Source organism: Chlorocebus sabaeus, chromosome 4, assembly GCF_047675955.1.
Source record: "Chlorocebus sabaeus isolate Y175 chromosome 4, mChlSab1.0.hap1, whole genome shotgun sequence".
Classification (NCBI taxonomy): Eukaryota; Metazoa; Chordata; class Mammalia; order Primates; family Cercopithecidae; genus Chlorocebus; species Chlorocebus sabaeus.
Genome location: NC_132907.1, coordinates 6480437 through 6493830, shown reverse-complemented (window position 1 = coordinate 6493830; position 13394 = coordinate 6480437). Strand labels below are relative to the sequence as shown.

The window sequence follows — 13394 nt, the reverse complement described above, 5'->3', positions numbered from 1 at the left end:
GCTTTAAATGGAAGAAGAAAAATGAATATGACAAAGACCATGAGGACATATAAACTTATCTTCCCTCTCACCCTTTTCTCCTTTAGTAGTTAATAGGTATTTTAAGTGCCAATTATGTGCCAAGCCCATTGGTAGACCCTGGGGAAACAAGGGTAAGCAAAACTACATATAAACCCTGCCCTGAAGAAGTTTCGTATGTAGCAGGGAAGAGAAATATTATGTATAATCATACATATAAGTTTCTAGTTATAAATGGATAACTGCTATGAAAGACTACAATACTTTCATACTACAAAATGAGAGGGCTTGCCCTGGTCTAAGAGATGCCCAGAAACCTTACTTAAGGAAGAATCATTTAATTGAGAATTATATGTTGAGTAGCAGTTGAAGAGGTAGAGTTAATGATGGAGCAGGCTCTGGACAAAGGGAACAGCATGTGCAGAGAGGTCAGGTGGTGGTGGTGAGCATGTGCTTTTAGGTAAGAACTAAAAAGGGACAAATGTGGCCAAAATACAGACAGTAAGGGAACAGTGATACTGGGCTTAACTGAAGATGTAATCAGATAGGGACTTAAAGGATTATGGTCTTTATCCTAAGTATTGGGATGCCTTTCTTGAGGAGTGGATGGGAAGGTGGAGATAGAGAGATGGGCAGAGAGTTAGAGAGTTTGTGTGTGTGTGTATGTGTGTGCACACGGGTGTGCATGTATGTGTGGCTGCCATGGAAGAAAAACGTAAATGTTAGAAGAGAAGATGTCTGAGAAAGAGCTGGAGGCTCATTCTTTAGAGATGTTGAATGATGAAGCTTGGAAAGTGGTAGGTGATGCGGGTTAGAGGAGATTGATTCAGATGGTGTCTCACAAGTAGAACCACGGGGTTGGTGATAGATTAGATATGGAGGTAGGCAAAAAAGAGGATGTCAAAGATGAGCCCTAATTTTGGCATTTGGTGGGTGAATGGTAGTGCTGTAACTACTGTGGTGGTGATTGCTTGGGACAGGACCAGGCTTTTAGGGGCACAGAAAATGAGTTTGGTTGGAATATGTTAAGTTTGCCATTCACAGGCAGAGTAAGCACTACTGATTATAGAGCTTAGAGGAGGGTCTTGGTTTGCTCATATACATTGGAAATCCAAAGTACAGAAGGTCATTTTACTGCAGGCAGAGGTATCTTGGTTGATACTATTGAATCATTAAAGTACAAGTTTATTGATAACGCTTTTTTTTTTTTTGGCTGTGTTAACTTTTTATGCAACATTCGCTAAAGTGTGATAATACTTAAATCCGTTACTATAAAAAAGCACGATCAATAGTTCTTGATATGTAAGAGTAAGGATATGGGGCTTCCCATTGTAACCTATGGGCTGAAATTGTAGAAGAGGCTCATGCTTTCTTATTCTTGGTGCTATTTTAATATCTAATCAGTCTCATTTGATATCTTTATGTTCCAATGTAGTTATCTAAGTACTGGAATTTGTTCATGTTTTTCTATGATTTCTCATTTTTTCTCCCAGTTTTATTTAAGTCTGAAAATTATTTAGTATTGTATATAACATAGTAAGCCCTTTTCCTTCTAAACTTGTGTAGATATAAATATGTCCTTTCAGCTATTTTTTACTTCTTTTTTAGGTACAACCCTATTAACTGATATGTATATAGGGACAAGATCTCACCCTGTTGCCTAGGGTAGAGTGCAGTAGCATGATCATGGTTCATTGCAACTTTGACCTCCTGGGCTCAAACGATCCTGCCACCTCAACTTCCCAGGCAGCTGGGACCACAGGTGCTTGCCACCATGCCTGGCTAATTTTTTTTATTTTTTGTAGAGACAGGCTCCCACTATATTGCCGGGTCTCGAACTCCTGGGCTCAAGCAACTTTCCTGCTTCGGCCTCCCAAAGTGCTGGGATTACAGATGTGAGCCACTGTACCCAACCTTGCTTTGAACTATCAAAAGTATGGTTTCCTGGTAACATTTCAAAAACATTGGAAGAATATACTTTAAGAGTCATAAATTTGTTCATATCCTTTGGCCTAATTAATTAACTTGAAGAATTTATCAAGTGAAGATAATGAACATGAAGAATTCTGTTTCTACTTAATATTTAATAATTATACAATAACAAATATCAAATGTAGGGAAATTAAATATATTTTGATCAGACATATATATTATTTATGCACTGAAATTATAGACTTGAAAACTATGTAGCAACATAGAATACTATAATAGTATAGACATGGTGTAATATTGTTAATTGAGAGTTTTTTGTATTTATACTGTTTATAACTGTGTCAATTATGAATTCATATGAATGGTAACTAGAAAGGAAAATGAAATATTTCATGATGGGATTATAAGTATGTTTCACTTTTTAAAATATCCTACTATGCTATCTAATAAATATTAAGATGAATATAAAGGAGTTTAAAATTAGTTTGAGTTTTAGCAGCTAGTAATTTCTTATTAAATGGGTATAGATACCTCATCAAGCTGGCTTGGTCATCCCAAAGCACTTAAAAAATTATTATTTACATCCAGTTATTTCAGAAATTAAAGCATATTTAGTTACCTCAGGAATCACAATGGAACTTTGAGACTTTGGAAGATTTTGCTTTGGAACCGATGCAGGGAGTGTGGGAAGTGACGGTTTACATCTTAAGTTGTCTTTCCTTTCTGCAGCCCACATACTTCTTATTGGCCAAGATATGTCTGCTGTTTACTGCTGGAATTCAGAGCTTAATCAATTCTCTTTTGTTCTGGAAGTACCTTCTGCTTATGATGTGGCTTCTGTTACAGTAAAGTCCCTTAATTCAAGCAAGAATTTAATAGCTCTAGTGGGAGCTCATTCACATATATATGAACTAGCCTACATTTCCAGCCATTCTGACTTTATTCCTAGGTAGGTTCAACATTTTATGCTAAGTATATTTATGCTCACCGTAATTTTATATGACAGTTCATTTCCAAGACTTTATTTAGTGACTGAAAAATATACAAAATATAAGAGTTATTTATCAGCCTGAAATTTGGTTATTATCCATATTTCTAATATCTATTCTACCAAGTTAATCAGTATTACATGAATATTTTGGATTAAAATTTTATTTATGAAATGTGATTCTTCCAAACCTTTAATATCAATTAATGTAATGGTAACTTTATGAGTACTCTACTATGTATATATCTTAAATTTGTTGTAGTTAACTTATTTTGTATATGCTTCTTATGGTAGTTCAGGTGAACTGATATTTGAACCGGGTGACAGAGAAGCTACAATAGCAGTAAATATCCTTGATGATACAGTTCCAGAAAAAGAAGAGTCCTTCAAAGTTCAACTTAAAAATCCCAAAGGAGGAGCAGAGATTGGTATTAATGATTATGTAACAATAACCATTCTGTCTAATGATGATGCCTATGGAATTGTTGCATTTGCTCAGGTAATGATACTGAAGACCCCACACTTGCAATGCAAATGTTTGATTTATTGTATTTGTGTATTAGCTATTATTAGCACTCAACAAGTCATAGTTTGAGTATCATCAGCCTCTCTCCCTTCCCTTTCCCCTGCCTCCCTTTTATGCTGCATTCTAGGGTGAATTCTACTGACAAAAATTCTGAATTTTGCAATTTACAGTCTTACACACTGGACTCTGAGTCAACTTGTCCTAATCTTTTTGCTATTTTCAGATTCCTTTTATGGGATTGACTTTGAAATGTTACAGGTTGATCTTGGTCTAAAGTTTGACTCTGCTGTTAGTTCTGTTACCAGAGAGAAAGGATGACATAGATTCTAAATACAATATATACTGTGTGATATACACATCACGTACAAATATATTACTGTCATATTATGCTTTTGTTACTTCTGTGGAGAGGAGAAGAGAATGAGAGGTGGGGTAGGGGGAAGGGTGGAGGAGAGAGAGAGTGTTGTAATTATATGTACGTTGGGTGTGTAGATGTCTTTTCCTGAGGAAAGAGAATCATGCAAATCCTAAGTCACTCCTGTGCCCAGACTTCATATTTCTTTATCAGCAAGCAAAAGGACATCTTTTATTTACATCATTTAGTCCTTTGGACAAAGTGAATTCTTACTTCTGAATTCGAGTTATAACTGCAGCTATCATGTATCTTTCTCTGAAATATTTTTCATATAAGGAAAACCTAACCCAAATTTGCCTACACACCAAGAGCATGCCCTAAAAGAAGGTGAGCTTCGGGGTTAGTTGGATACTCTACCATGTCATTATGGCTTAGATTGTTTCCATCTCTCTACTTTGCCATCACAAAATTGACTTTCATTTGGTTGTTTGAAAGCTGATGTTATTGTTAAAGTTACTATGTTCCTGTTTATATTCATTTGGGGAGAGAGAGATATTTTATGAGATTCTCAAAGTAAGGAAGACATTTCCCAAAAGACTCTAGAAAATGACTTATGTCTCATTGTCCGGAACTGGGTAACAAGCCCACTCACTCATTCATTTATTGAATCATGCAGCAGTCATTTAACAAATGCCTGTTATGTACCAGATACTGTTTCAGATGCTAGAGTCATGATAGAAAATAAAAACGGCAAAATTCTTTATTTTCATGGTCCTTAAATTCTAGAGAGAGCAAGAGGAGAAAGACAGTAAACACAGACGTAAGAAAATATGTGCTATATTTGATGGTGATGAGTGTACTATGAAGAAACGTTAGGCAGGCAAGGCAGATGGAGAATGCAAGGGAGGGAGTGGAGGTTGCATGTAGGGAAATCTAAAATAGGATGATCAGTAAGGGCTGTTTGGAGGAAATGATAGAAGGACAAAGACCAGTGGGGGATGAGGGTGTGAGCTATGTAATATCTGGGTAGGAACATTTAAAGCAGAAGGACCCATCAGCAAGAGCAAAGGCCCTGCAGTGCAGCCCTGCCCATCTGGAGCAACAAGGAGGCTACTGTGGCTGATGTCTGCATGTGATAAGGGATGAAGTTCAACAGGTGTAGGGCCAGGGCTCTATGTCAGGAATCCCCAGGACCACCCACAGTTTCGATGAGTCACTAAGAGGACTCACAGGACCTAGCATTTAGTCATACCCATGGCTATGATTTATTACAGTAAAGAATACAAAATAAAATCATTGAAGGGAAAAAGCTCATGGGGTAAAGTCCAGAGGAAGCCAGGGCAAGCTTCTAAGATTCCCCCTCCCAACCCCACCCATTGACACAGGACACGCTTAATTCCCCTTTAGTTGTCACAACATGTATAAAATGTTGCCAACCAGGGAAGCATACTAGGGACTCAGTGCCCAGAATTTTAACTGGGGTCTGATCATGATCATGCAGGCACCCTCTGCCTGGCACATACCAAAATTCTAGACTCTCAGAAAGAAAATGAATGTTCAGCATAAACCACAATTATTATGCAATTTAGGCACTGAGAGCTGCTTAAGAGTTCTGAGAATGGTGGGAACTCTCTTGAAATCCAAGTTCCCAGACACCAGCACAGAGCCGACCTGTGAACAATGGCTTTTGTCTCGTTGTCCAGATGGATAGCAGTCAGGTTTGCTGTGTGAACAATTTCCTGCATTAGCCCGCTAGCATTGTAATGAATTTGGACCCTGAGGGAATTAGAAAGCCTTTGAAGGGGGTGGAGTAGAAAAGTGAATGATCCGACTCACATTTTAGAAGGAACAACTCTGACCATATTACAGAGAATAGATTGTAAGTGGGCAAGGACAGAAATAGACCAGTTAGGAATTATTACAGTAATAAATGATGGAGCTATGGGAAGCGTGTTCACTGACTTATGGATATAGGAAGAGCAGGTTTAGGGGATAAGATGAGGAATTTTGGATGTGCTTAAAGTCTTGTGTCTATTGCATGCAAGGGTCAGAAGTTTACACTGCTACTCAATCTGGCCCTTCTCTGGAGCTACGTAAGCATAGATCAGCTTCTTCTGAGGCATCTCTGCCCAATAGGGATATAATGTGTGCCACATATGAAAATGTAAGTTTCCTAGCAGCCTACATTTTTTAAAAAGTAGAAAGAAGTAGATAATTTGATTTTAATATATTTTATTTAACCCAATATATCTGAAATATTTTTTCAACATGCAGTGAACATAAAATCATTAAGGAAATAGTTTACATTTTTCATATCTTGTCTTCAAACTCTAGTGTGCATTTTACACTTATAGACTAGCTACACTAACTACATTTCAATTGGTGAATAGCCACATGTGGCCAGTGGCTATTGTGAAGGAAAAGGCAACTCATAAGACATGAACTGGGTCGTGGGTGGGGAAAGTTGGAAAGAAAGAAGAGGACCCCTATTTTTATTAGGTACTCACTTGTGTCTTCACTTTCTTCAGATCTCTGCAAAATGACACCTTACCAGAAAGATCTTCATTGATCGAAAATTGCAGCTCCCCACCATCATTCTGTATCTTTTTATCATTATAAAAAGTTTCTTCTTTATGACACTTATAATTTCCTAGTTTGTCTATCATCAAGGTGTTTTTTGTTGTTGTTTTTGTTTTGTTTTGTTTTGTTTTACAAGAATTGAAGAGTGTGAGAGCTGGGATACTGCTGTGTTCACAGCTTTATCCCTGCACCCAGAGAAGTGCCTGGCACACATTAGGGGCTTAGGATGAACCTGTCATACCTGTCATTCTGTGGGAGAAGCACAACACTTCCAAGGCCTTCTCAAGGCCTTATATAAGTCTGTAGGGCAGAGCTGGGCTTCTTGGGGTGAGAACTGACATGCTCTGCTGTGTGGTTCCATCTTCTCACCCTGCAGCCTTGCGGCAGATGGAGAACACGTGCTATTCCTCAACTGTTTGAGCATGGTAGATTTCCCTTTATGAAGCTTGTTCCAAAATTGTTCTGGAGACATAAAATTACTGTTAGTTAATACTTGCCAATAGATACTGAATTCTTTCAATCTGTTCAGTAGAATTCTTCATTACAGGTCTTTTATGTCTGGACAATCTCATTTCAAAATGAGATATAGTAGAAAATGAGAATTTCTTGAATATTTTCTGGCTTCATGAAGTGCTTATTTTATTAACCCTCATTAATGGAGGGCATGGAGCCAGAGAGAGCTGGCTTTTCAAAAAGGCATTGTCTTTTGTGAATAAATTATGTGCATATTTTAAAATCAGGGCATTTTATTTAGGAATGCTTGATTGCCTGGAGCAAGATTTTATTACTATGTAACATCTGTAACAATGTGTTAAAATACTGTGTAAAATATTGCTAAAGGATAGAATGGCTACTCAAATTAGCATTCTAAGTAGAAGCTCTCATAAGTTTTAAGAAATTAATGGGGGAATCTCTTTTCAGGTTATCATAGTGACCTGAATGGAAAGATTTTTAAAAATCTTTACACTCCTTATTCTTGCTTTACTGATAGGAAAAATCCAGGGGTATTGCAAGAAGAGATTGCTTGAAGCATTCATTTTGAGGAACGGTTCGTGAAATGGCTGACAAGAGGTGTTGTGTATGTTTGGTGGAGATGTTGTAGTCACACAGAAATAGATAATTAGTTTGGGACAAAAGAAAGAGGCTAGGAAGCATAGATAAGAAGAACAAAGAAAGTAAGGAATTCTATCATAAGGGAAAGGGATATTTCACGCAGGAAAACACAGTTGTAAAGGCCATGAGCTAAGGATGAAACACCATCAATGGAGACAGGATAGCCCACAGAAACATTTCAGAGGATATGAATTTAAGGGTAAGAGACATTTGCGAATGATCAAGGAGAAAGCTCTAATTCTCATGACATCGTTGTGCATGGATGGGATGTTGGAAACCATATAGGTCAAGCTTTTGTTTTACAAATAGGAAACAAAGACCTAGAGGGATTGCCAGAGGTTACAAAGGGGAAAAAGGCTTCCCTGCTCTCCTGACTCTATAGCCTTTCTCTTCTACAAACTTTTTGCATGCTATGAATACTTTCACAAAAGTACATGCTTTCTGAGTATAAATGTAATATATGTTCACTGAGCAAAATTCGAAAAATATAGAAACAAACAAAATAATCCTATAATAATTAACCTTTTTGTTTACTTTCACTTAGTCTTTTACTTATTCAAACATGTATGTTTTAAATCATGGTCATTCTATATGACTGTTTTTTAATTGTTGTTTTCACTTACTATGTCATGTTGCTTAGGACCGTGAAGTTTGCAAATTCATAATAACATGAGACAAAAAAAGAAATCTGATTATGTAATTTCAGGTAACCCCCTGTGACTTTCTGTGTACTTTTTCAGAATTCATTATATAAGCAAGTGGAAGAAATGGAGCAAGATAGCCTAGTAACCTTGAATGTTGAACGCTTGAAAGGAACATATGGTCGTATAACCGTAGCATGGGAAGCTGATGGAAGTATTAGTGATATATTTCCTACCTCAGGAGTGGTATGTAATTTACGAAGTTATAGGAGACACTTTTAAATTATGGTTACTAGTGGTGTATGGGGCCAAATCCTGCCTTGTGGATGAAGTGTTTGAGTTTGACCATGTCAACACTGGATTCCTACTAATCATCATAGAGAGGGATACAATTTTAAGGTTAGTTTTCTTGTTATGGGTATTGTTCTTTTTTTAAAATGTAAAACCAAAATTTTCCTTTAAAAGGTCATTCTTTTTGAGTTTCAGTACATTCTTTGGCCACATTGTGGGTGCATTACATTGTTAGATAAAATCAAAATGTGGTTTCCAGATTTAGGCACAATGGAATTAGTAAGTAGGGAACAATTCTGCATAAAACAGTCAGACATATGAAAAAGTAGATCTGAGTTGTGGAGTGATATAGGTTGGGTTTCCTGTAAACAGACTCTGAGATTGAGAGTTGTGGACAGAAGGATTTTAAGGAGGTAAATCTATGAGGATATGAGGAAGGTGAGGATGTGCAGAAGGAGAAGTTGATCCACAGGCAATTGCAGTTGAGGTTGATTGCAACTGAGTTCAGGAGATGAGCTGGTCCTTAGGAGTTGTTCCCAGTTTAGAGCTGAGCCATTGACATCCCGATTTTAGCAGTCCTTGGCTTCAGACCACCCTCAGGGTTGGGTATAACCTTGAGTGAGACCTTTGCTGTAGCACAGGGTGATTCCCAATGCGGAGCACAGAACTAGTTGTTCCTAGTAGCCACGGGATGGGTACATCAGCCCCAAGAAGGGATGTGGCCAGACGACAAGATTATCCATTACTGGAGAATAGTATAAAGTTGGAGCTGAAGTTCAAGCATGGAATCAGAATGAGCCAAATAAGTACATGATTAACAACAAGACGGATCAGAGAGCCTTTCGTTCCTAGCTGGAAGATGGGTTGTCTTCTTGGCTTGCCTTCGGTTTCATAGATTAGTCCGTGTATATTGCCCAAATGCTTCTCTGAAGAGTTCTTTTAAAGGAACTCTCATGGAACTGTCTCAAAAAAAGGACAGATATATATCATGATTCATCAATTCTAGGTTTCTGTATTATTTCAAAGGTTATTGGAGCTTCTGTATGTTAAGAATGTTATAGTAAATTCTGTTGCATTTAATATTTAGGTAAGCTACCAAAACTGTAAGTTGTGTCTGTCAGGTTCTATATGTTCTGATTTATATTTCCCCAATTGTCATTTCTTATATAAACATGATTACAATTATTTCTAATTTAAATATAAAATGGTACCTTAAACATAGACTATATTTTGGAAGAATTAATTATTTCATTCAGGGAGTTAGTACATTTTTTTTTCTGTAAAGGGCCAGATAGTAAATATTTTAGGCTTTGTGAGCCATTTGGTCTCTTTCACTACTACTTAGCCTTTGTAGTAGAATTGTGCTAGACAATATAAGCAATATCAGCAGACAATGTAGGCAGCAATAGACAATATGCAACTGAATGAGCTTAGTTGTCTTCCAGTAAAACTTGATTTATGGCAAATGGGTTTGGCCATTGGACAGTAGTTTTCTGACCTCTGATTTTATTAATAAAGCTCTTGAATTTATTTTTGTAACTTTTATTTTAAGTTCTGGGGTATATGTGCAAGTTTGTTACGTAGGTAAACTTGTGTCATGGGGTTTTGTTGTACAGATCATTTTATCACGCAGGTATTAAGCCTAGTACCCCTTAGTTATTTTTCCTGATCCTCTCCCTTTTCCCACCTTCCACCCTTGAATAAGCCCCGGTGTGTGTTGCTTCCCTCTATGTGTCTGTGTGTTCTCATCTTTTGGCTGCCACTTATAAGTGAGAACATGTGGTATTTGGTTTTCTGTTCCTGTGTTAGTTTGCTAAGGATAATGGCCTCCAGCTCCATCCATGTCCCTGCAAAGGACATGATCTTATTTTTCTTTTATGTCTGCATACCTAAAGAAAGAAATACCATTCAATACAGCAATTCCATTACTGAATTTAAAAGGCATATAAATCATGCTGTGATAAATACGCATGCATATGTATGTTCATTGCAACATTCTTCACAATAGCAAAGACATGGAATCAACCTAAATGACCATCAATGATAGACTGAATAGAGCTTTTGAATTTATATTCTCCATTGCCTTTTCCAGGTAGAAAGATGAATGTCAGCAAAGGTAGATAACATCAGCCTATAATGCTAGTTTGAATAATTATAAATAGTTTGTAGCTGCATTGCTGGAGAGTGGTGTGTGAGGTGAGAATCAGTGGAAAATGACATTCAAGAAGTCCTATCAGCAAGGATTTCAGATGCTTTTTAGCAAATTTGGATTTGACTCTTTAGACAGGAGAGACACAAAAGGAGAAGACAGATGCTATGATTTGCATCTCTCCCTATCTTTCTGTCTCCACCTGTGTTTTAGTTGATTCATTGCTTAGTGATATATCTGTTCAGAGTTTAGTCAAAGGAAATAATCTGGGCAAAAGTTTTGTAGAGAAAAATCTTTAAGCTAGTATGCCACCTTATTTTATTTTTATGGATCTTTGTATATGGTATCTAGAGCTTAGATTCCCAGAGAGACTATGTACTTTATCTTAGAATGGAATTCAGGCTCCAGTATTTGACAATTTGGCTGCATGGTTTTTTGTTTTTTTGGTTTTTTTTTAATTAGCTTAAAGTTTATAAATGGTTTGCTTTTTCCTTTTTCCTAACAATCTTCTGTTAATATGAAAGGCATCTGATTATGTAGAATCATATTATTATGTTGCTTAAATATCTCTTGCTATTTAAGTTATGGGTTTAATAAAAGAAAATCAAATTTTTAAATATTCTTACTACATAGTGACAATTACAAAATAAATAACATCTTCTTTCTTTAAAATTCTAGATTTCATTTACTGAAGGCCAGGTACTGTCAACAATCACTCTGACTATTCTTGCTGATAATATACCAGAGTTATCAGAGGTTGTGATTGTAACCCTCACCCGTATCACTACAGAAGGGGTTGAGGACTCATACAAAGGTGCTACTATTGATCAGGACAGAAGCAAGTCTGTTATAACAACTTTGCCCAGTGACTCACCTTTTGGCTTGGTGGGCTGGCATGCTGTGTCTGTCTTCATTAGGGTAGCAGAGCCTAAAGGTAAATATTGTTAAATATCTTTCAAGTTTTAATGAGAAGCTTCATTGGATAATTTAATTCTAATATTTATAAGGAATGTAAATTTCTCTTTTTATATGACTTTTTCAGTTTGACAGGTCATACTCAATCCTTGTTGTTAAATTTGGTAATCATGTGAAATCACCTAGCAATACTGTTATAGCAAATGTATCTTTTAAAAGATACATTATAATAGAAATATTAATATTTTAGTTGTGAGTGCAGTAGAGGTGACTTTTTTTTACTTTTTCTTTTTCATCATTCATCTGTTCTCTTCACTCAGCTATACTTTCTGTAGATTTTCAATAGTTACAGAGAACAATGAGCAATACAGTGAAATGTACATGGCACAGAAGGTATTAATTGTTTAATCCAAAATAGTAATTAGAATAATTTTATCCTGGGTAGTGTACAGTGGCCAGTTTCTCTTTTGAGTATAAAATCATCACCCAAATAATTATTCATATTAGCTGCTGGTGAAGGTTCTAAACTTTTCACATGATAACATGGACATCCAGCTTTCCAGTACCTTTCATTTGAATAGTCAGTGGGAAAAATACGACATGTAGTTATGTTCCTGGGTCTTTAATATGGCATATTAAGTTTTTAAAATCTAAACAATGAAATAAAAGTTAGGTACTGTGAAATACTTTGAGTCTCGTGATAGGCACATCACTGTAAGAACAAAATCACTCTTAATGATTAGTCATTAAATGATGACTTTGTATACATAATTTTTCATATTTTGAACAATCTTTTGAGCATTGATAATTATCATCTCTGTTCAACCTGCATATCTGTACTTCCCTAAGACTTTGCAGCAATTTCTATTAATGTGTATGACATGTGCAACATAGAAGGGTGCTTAGAGAATCAGAAGTGGGGGTTTAGAACTGGGATATAATGTTAGGAGTGGGTGGTGATTCTCTGCCCAACTTTGGGGACCAGGAAGACCAAGCACAGAATAATCCTTGGGAGTATACATTGTCTTTGTTTCACTTCTTTTTCCTTAACTGTCTACAAGGGATAGAGTAGAGTGTTCCACGCTAGGTGCTTGGAACAGCATTAGCAGCAAATAGAAAAGCCTGTTTATTTGTGGCATGTTTCTCTTACAGAAAACACCACCACTCTTCAGTTACAAATAGCTCGAGATAAAGGACTACTTGGGGATATTGCCATTCACTTGAGAGCTAAACCCAATTTCTTACTGCATGTCGATAATCAAGCTACTGAGAATGAAGATTATATATTGCAAGAAACAATAATCATAATGAAAGAAAACGTAAAAGAAGCTCATGCCAAAGTTTCCATTTTGCCGGTAAGTCAAGGCTGCCATGAATGTGATCTAAAGTAAAGGAAAATGCTCTTAAGTAAAATTGTGATGCTCTTCTAGGTAAAAATCTTTTTTTTTTTTTTTTTCATAAAAGGATGCTTTTAAGCATAAAAAAAGTAAGTATTCTAATGTTCCCACCCACCTAAATATTTAATAATGAATGAATATTTTATAACTGGCTGACAAAAATGATGTCTATTACTTGTATTTATTCTTGAACTGGAATATTGTTTGAATGAATTTCGAAGCACTGAATTTAGATTAATTATATCTGATTGGATCCACTGTAATTTTGTTTTGTCAGTTTTTAAACTAATGACAACAAATGAAATGCCCAAATCAATCTGGTTATTTTTATTATTCATGTAATAGGACAGTATTTTTCCTTTCATGATATGATTACTTGAATCAAGATTAGTCTTCACATGGTTTAGATCTGGTTTTAGCTATCTGTATTTATCCATGTATGTCCGGAGAGAGAGAAAAAAACAGAGAAAGAGAGGGGGAGAATGTGTG

At 36.2% G+C, this 13394-nt stretch overlaps 1 protein-coding gene across 12 annotated transcripts in view; it reads left to right on the top strand.

Annotated features, from left to right (window-relative positions):
- Positions 1–13394, top strand: part of ADGRV1 (adhesion G protein-coupled receptor V1) — a 584631-nt gene that overhangs the window by 172197 nt on the left and 399040 nt on the right. For all 12 annotated transcript variants that reach the window (XR_494199.3, XM_073014617.1, XM_007978103.3 and 9 more), the window contains 5 exons: positions 2680–2899; positions 3233–3437; positions 8253–8399; positions 11272–11527; positions 12661–12863. Coding sequence is in view for 11 of the 12 variants with exons in the window: in XM_073014617.1 (XP_072870718.1) it covers positions 2680–2899; positions 3233–3437; positions 8253–8399; positions 11272–11527; positions 12661–12863 (1031 nt within the window). In the remaining variant the exon portion in view is untranslated. The remainder of the gene's footprint in view (positions 1–2679; positions 2900–3232; positions 3438–8252; positions 8400–11271; positions 11528–12660; positions 12864–13394) is intronic.